Consider the following 7,267-nt stretch of genomic DNA (forward strand, 5'->3'; position numbering starts at 1 on the left):
TTGTAGATATGCCTGTCACACCTGATTATTTCATAAAGTCTTTGTTACTATCTAGATATATGTATAGGAAAAGGGTGTCAACGTTTTGTTTAAGCACATCAAAGAACACACTGGACAATGACACACAGCTTTGGAAACAGCTCCTTCCTGGGGGCCAGTGAACGCACCGTGCGCACGGCCCAGTGGTCGCGGACGTGTCGCGTGTCTTCAGTAATTTTCCTCAAATTAAACCGCAGGTCCAGAGAGAGGAAACTGCGTCATTAAAAAAAAACAGTGCGACAATAGCTTCTACAGAACGTTGTCGATGTGGTTAATGGATTAATTGGAAGAGGCAGCCATCAAAACGAATCCTCTGTCTTACGTGACTTCCCCCCGTGTCCGTGAACGTGTCTCAGCACACAGCTAACACAATTAACCTGATCTGGAGCCAAGGATGAGCTCAGGCACTCAGGGTGATTTATATAATACTTCTCTTCTGCCTCACATGATGTTTCCGTCAGAGTTTAGTCCCTTTTGAATCCAGCTCAGCTACATTTCATCTCCTGCTATTTATAGGAGCTGTTATGTGTGAAGTGTTGCATGTCTTATATCCCTATTTGAATGTATTCATGCAGTATGCACGCCCTCACCGCCTCACATGTTTCTGTGTCTGCAGGCATCATAGCAATGGTTGCGTTTGTGCGTGATGCAGCAGCTGGAGAATACATCCAGCTGTAAACAGAGAGAACAGCCCCCCCCCCTCCTCCCTCTCTCCTCCCCTCCCTCTCCCCCTCTCTGTCTATCCATCTTTCTATCTGTCCTCCTGACTGCAGTCTGCATACAGTGCCACACTGCTGCTGCTGCTGTGTGATACACGCGAGTGGGAGGAACAGCTTCCTCTGTTTGGCCTCAGAAGAAAAAAGGAAAAGAAAATGACGAGACATCTTGCTGGAGCTGCTGCTGCTGCTGCTGCTGCAGGGGAGGATTTGGCTTCCCGTCTCCTGCATTGCACAATCTTTCCCATCTGTTCCGACAGATAAATACGAGAGGAGAAAGGAGCGCTGGAAGACGAGTACAGAAGGGCAGAGAAGAGGAGGGAAGAGAGCCATAGTAGTCTGAGGGGGTGTGTAAGATAGAACAGAAGAAGAGGGAGAGAGGTTGAGTGGCAGAGGGGGTGTGAGGAGAGGAAGGGAGGCAGTGGGACATGAGATAGATAGAGTGAGTCACACCGCAGTAGAATGAGGGTAAGAGTGACGGAGAGAGCCGAGGAGCATTTGAGCTGCCACCCTTCCAAACGCCACCCAGGGTCCGTCGCTTTCTGAAGAGGCAAGGAGAGGAATCCACCGTGGAGGCGAGAAGGAGACGGAGGAGGGGGGCAGAGGAGGAGGAAGCCAGAGGTTCTACACACAAGATGGCTGCTGTGTCCTCTGCCTCTGACACTGGTAAGTGGGTGTTTTGGTTCTTTGCAGTGCAGCCTGGCCGCACGTTCCCCTACCATCACCCTCCGTCCACTCACTGGCAGCATCCAGGCTCGGCCGTGCCATTGTTTGGACCACACGTCCGCAATAGTGAGGGAACTGTTGCTTGAGACAACTTCCTGTGTTTAGCAGCACACATGGAGAGTGTCAGCAGCAGCGAGTAACCTCCCACTGCATCCTCTCTTGCCGTCATCCTCACAGAGCAAACATCCTGTAATTCTTATTTCTCTGTGATGCCTAAGCCTTTTACCTCTTACTCATGATTCCGTCCATGTGCCTGTTCTCTCCGGAGGGAGGTCGAGATTCCTCCTCTCTGACCCGATTCTACCAAAGGCTAATGACGAAGGAAAACAAAGAGGAGGCATGCTGGGAGCAGGGTTGAGGGGCAGAAAGGGGGATGAGGACAAGAAAGAATGGAGGAGGCAATGAAGGAGAAGAGGTGTAAGGTAGCAAGGAGCCCGGATAAGATTATGACAAGGGGAAATCAGAGGAGTAAGGGCAGAACAGAGGGACAAGGAGTGCGACATGAGAATTTATTGGTGGGGTAAAAAGAGCAGACACATCCTAATCTCATAAGAGCACATTGGGGACAGGATGAAGGAGGGATTGAAACTGATACGATAAAGATAATGTCCTCTGATGCCCGGCTGTGCTGTGGACATCCCTCAACAAACCCATCCTCCGAGAGAACTTCGGTCTAATCTGTCTGTGTTTCAACAGGTGACCCCAGGGGCCGCCACCCCCCTGAGCGCAGACTGCTGATCCTAGGGGGCCCACAGTCCGGCAAGACCTCAACTGCCAACACCATCCTCGGGGACGAGGTCTTCGACGCCGGGACGGAGACAACTCACAGCAACGTGGGACACACAGAGATCTACGGCAGACGAGTCACCGTGGTTGACACTCCACCCTGGGCCATCCCAGCTGACCCAGAGGAAGAAACTGAAGCTGAAAACAACAACGACGATGCCGGTGCCGAGTTGGACAGTCAACCGCAGCCACCGCCACCGTCGAGCCTGGACAGCGAGGGGCCATGCATGGGGGCCATTCTTTGTCCTCCTGGACCCCACGTGATACTGCTGGTGGTGTCGGTCACCCAGCCCTTCACTGACGCCCAGAGGAGGGCCGCAGACGAGCAACTTGGGGCCCTGGGTGGAGGGACCTGGAGGTACTCCATGGTGATCTTCACTGGGGTGGACAAACTGCCAAAAGGTGTCTTCATTGAGGAGCACATATCCAACACTGGAGAGGCCCTGCAGTGGCTGGTCGAGAGATGTGGAAGCAGGTATGACGTTTGTTCCCCCCCCCCCTTTCTCTTCTCTGATTCCTTTCACAAAAACAAAGGAACATGTGTTGTTGTCTGCATCGATTCTATGTTTCTGTTGTCCATAGCAAAGTGTATTTGCAGGTATTGGGGAACATACCACTGCATATGTGAATAAAGTTGTGTAAGACTACTTGTGACATCAGAGGGAGCTGCATGAAGTCTGATTCAGTGCCTCAGGTGACGTCACAAGAGTCCGTGTTTGTTTGACCTGAAAACGACAAGTTTGCAGCTGCTCTCCCTCTCTGCTCTACATCAGCTCCTTCCAGATACTAATTATAGACCGTATACAAAGATGGACGATATGTCTCCATTTCCTCATGCTATCAATGTATCAACTTGCTCATATGAAGCCAAACCTACCGTATAAAATTAGCACATGAACAAACCCCAACCCCTAATTACCAACCCCTTCCAAACTCCCCTTCCACAATAAACTGAACCATATGTGTAACCACTGTGAACACTGTGTCTCTCCACATGTAGGTACCACGCCTTTGACAACAGTCAGAAAGAGACGGAGGAGAACACACAGGTACCCGAGCTGATGGAGAAGGTGGAGGAGTTGATCACTGACAACCAAGGTTTGTTTTTCACATGAAGAATTAGCTTTTTCTGCAGCTTCAATCTTATATAATTCCATCATTAATGAATACACCAATTGTGACGTAGAGCCGACTGAAGACGGTCCTGTGAATAATTCATTGTTTTTGTCGTGCAGGCTGGTACTTTGAGGTGAACGAGCTGATTTTACTGGAGGAGGAGCAGGCCAGGAGAGCGCTGGAGGAGGAGAGGATGAGGATGGAGGAGCACGCCAGACAGAGGGAGTCGATGATCGGAGGACCTCCCAGAGGTGTGTGTGTCTGTGTATGTTTGTGTGCTTGTTTTTGATACCTCTTTAGGACATTTTCCAGCATAATCACTGACCTTATCATGACCAGTAGACTTCACAGGGACCAAAACCAAGTCCTAATGAGGAAAACTGTCATGTCTCAGATCCTGCTTATAAGGTTAGTCTGTCCGTAATGAGTGGAAGTCAATCAATCAATCAATAAATCAATCAATCAATCGACACTATTCACAATTTGTCTCATAGGGCTTTAACAAGGTGTGACATCCTCCTGTCCTTAGTCAATGCAAAGTCTTAATAAGGTTAGCTGCACAGGCCTGTGTGTGTACTCGTACAGATGTCTTATACCTTTGTGACGACTATCTTGAGCCCATAGACTTTACAGAGTGAGGACCTCTTGGGAAAGTTAAGACATTTGGGCTGGTCCTCACTTTCTGACCCACTTTCCAAAGGCTGTTTGAGGATAAAGACTCACTTTTAGGGTTAAGATTAGGTTGATGTTATGTATAGGGTAAGGATTGGGGTATGGGTTGGAGCTATGCCATTGAATGTCCTCACTAAGATAGAAGTACAACGTTTTGTGTGTGTGACTGAATGATTAATGTGTTGAAGAAGAAAGGCCCCTGCACAAGAACTGGTGTTAGGAAAGAGCTTACTCATTACTGATCAATATCTGCCTCTGTGTTCTGGGCAGAACTGAGGCTGCTGTTGTTGGGCTGGAAGGGCGTTGGGAAGAGCTCGGTGGGGAACGCCATCCTGGGCCGTCGGTACTTCGAGTCGGGCCAGGAGACCGAGCTGTGCCTCAGGAGGCAGGCGCTCGTGTCGGGTCGCCGGATCACCATCGTCGACACCCCGGGGTGGGACTGGTTCTCGGTGAGGCGCACGCCGAAGCGCATCCGCCAGGAGTCCCAGCGCGGAGCGGCCCTCCTGCGGCCCGGACCCCACACGCTGCTGCTGGTCCTCCCCGTGGTCTCGTCCCTCACGGCCAGGAAGAGGAGGACACTCCTGGCCCACATAGAGGCTCTGTTCGGGGACAGCGCGTGTCTCCACACCATGGTGCTCTTCAGCTGTGGTGACTGGTTGGGCCGCACGCCCATCGAGGAGCACATTCTCAGAGGCGGGCGGGAGCTGCAGAGACTACTTGAGTACTGTGGGAACTATTACCACGTCATGGACAGTAAGGTCCCCGGGAAGGACAGGAGTGTGTCCGGCCTGCTGGATAAGATAGAGGAGATGATCCGGGAGAATGGTGATAAGGCCTTCCTCCCCATTCAGACGGAGTGGTGTAAGTCATACACTCATTATCTTCATGTATATTGCACATATCTGCACCTGTATGTACAGTAGGAAGTTTGTGAAAACTGCATATGTTATACAACCTGTCTAATATGTCTGTGTTGCATTTGACAGTGAGCGAGGAGAGCTCCTACTCCTCTGATAACACCGAGCCGGAGGACGACTGTCGAGGATGCCAGGTGCAGTGATGCAACCGCACTAAAAAGGAAAGTGTCTTTGTCTCCGTGATCCGAGTCTCCGGTAAAGGCCCAAACATCCCCTCATGTTAGTCCAACCTCATCTAGAGATCTCTGTCCAACTCTGTGGAGTCTTATGGAAAACAGGCGAAATGAAATGAGGGGAAACTCACGGATCACTGGGCAGACTGGTCAACGCGGCCCCCTCAGACCCAGGAGAGGTATTCTACTTTTTTGCTTCAAGGGTCCAGAAGCAACATTGACCCCTGCTCATGAGCATGTTCATAGGAATCAGTTGCTGCTAAAGAGATCCTGGTTCAACACTGCAGAGTAAAGAATTGCTCACCATTGCAACTCTATGTGTTCAGGCTGCACTGGTAATATTATAAACTGGAAGTGAATAATCCAGATCAATCTGGTAAATGGGGTTTGGAGGTTTAAAGCTAGTCGGTCACTTGGTTATGGAGGAATGAGAGGAATGTGTCCATGGATGTGTCATCAGTTTTGGATGGAATTTATAGTGTAGTCGTCATCCCATGTTTCAAATGAAAAACCAATCAATGTATACTGGAAAATGTTTGCACTAGTGTAAAACTAAAAAGTCAGGAGAGTCTTGACTTTGTTTGTGATCTTCAGTGACTCAAAAGTGAAACGTGGTAATATCCCAATCTCTCTTTGGAGCAATATTAAGATTGTCCTCGTTAATATTTGACCCGTACTGCTCAGGGAGTCTTGGTTGACTTGGCTCCTCCCGGGTGAAATCTGGCTCATTTACAGAAACTCTGATTAACGCTGATCACAAACCTGCTGACGAGAGTCATGTATCAACTCAAATTGGAGAACAGAGAGCCGGTCATTGCACTTTGGTTCCCTCGTGCCAAAAACTTAACTGAACCCATCTCAACTAGTCAGTATATATATTTGTTATCCCACCCTCGCTGTAGCGTTCATGCTCATTAAGAGCTTAAGCGAGGCTGCAATGAAACTATGTGCAGCCTCAGATCCCCCCGGAGCTGCTGGGGCTGGCTCTGCTTCGCTGTTTGTGGTCGTGCATCTGGTGCATTTATTGACAAAGTAAGATTCAGCTTCGTGCCTCAGCATCAAAACGTGAGAGTGGGAGTGCAGCCCTGCGGCAGGGCACCATCCTAAAAGCTACATCAAGCTTCCGCATGCTGCAGAAAACAACATAACCTCATGAACCATTCGAGCGCTCACGGGGCTTTTGCTACCTTTTTCTACATCCACGAGACGTTCTGTTATCTGAAGGGACATTTTGCTAATAAGAAAAAAAGGATTATATATATATATATATATATACATTCAGCTCTCAGAGGCATGTTAAGACATCGCATGCAGATAATTGAGTGCCTATAGAGTTGAAGGCAACCTCACTTCTTATTGCTCCGACTCGCGCTTGAGCAGGTCTTTGTGAATTTCTGGTACGATGACATCACAGCCCTCTACCTTTACAACTGCAAAAAAAAAAAAAATACTAAAAGAACAAAGTGGAGGGGGTAAACAAAATGGACTCTGAAAGTTACATCGAGTGAGGTTCTGTCAAGACTGGAAGACTTTGGGCAGCTGCACATTCAGGTTCTGCGGGACCTCAGCACATTTGGAGTGAAATAATGAATAAGGCGGTAAAGTGCCAAGTCCCGGCTTTAATTAGATTAGGTTTACATCAATATCCAAGCTGAACACGCTGAAGCACAGAGCCCGGCAGAACGAAGAATGTGCAACTGTCCAAATACACCGAGTACAATACGTGACTGATACCACTGCCATGCTGTGAAATGTGATTTTATACAAACGATGTAGCCTATACCAGAAACCCTGACACCGCTTCCTCTGTGCTTTTACCGACTCCGTGCTCCATCTAGTGACGTAGGCTACTGCAGCTGTGACCAGCATGACTTTCTCACACATTCATTCAGAGTCTTAGTCCCACTCCGCGTGTGAATATGTTGTATAAGCGGTGTATATTTACTGTGTAAGATATGTTACATATGTCTTAGGCTTGTAGCTGAGCATTTTGCACTGTGTATCACTTTACTGTAGCCGAGGTGGCATTACTTCCTGTGTGGTCCTTCGTACGTGGTGATGGCGTCATCGGTACTTTGTTCATCCCCAGACAACAATAAAAAAAAGATGTGGATATAAAGTA

General features: G+C 48.8%; 1 protein-coding gene across 1 annotated transcript; it reads left to right on the plus strand.

Annotated features, from left to right (window-relative positions):
* The first annotated feature begins 810 nt into the window (after nt 1-810).
* si:dkey-110g7.8 (GTPase IMAP family member 8) lies at nt 811-7,267 on the plus strand. The gene is made up of 6 exons (XM_053444370.1): nt 811-1,421; nt 2,178-2,742; nt 3,268-3,365; nt 3,503-3,634; nt 4,326-4,916; nt 5,042-7,267. Exons 1-6 carry the CDS (start codon nt 1,391-1,393, stop codon nt 5,113-5,115), a joined length of 1,491 nt encoding a protein of 496 aa, XP_053300345.1. The 5' UTR covers nt 811-1,390; the 3' UTR covers nt 5,116-7,267.

The sequence above is a fragment of the Pleuronectes platessa genome, chromosome 16 (assembly GCF_947347685.1).
Source record: "Pleuronectes platessa chromosome 16, fPlePla1.1, whole genome shotgun sequence".
NCBI lineage: Eukaryota > Metazoa > Chordata > Actinopteri > Pleuronectiformes > Pleuronectidae > Pleuronectes > Pleuronectes platessa.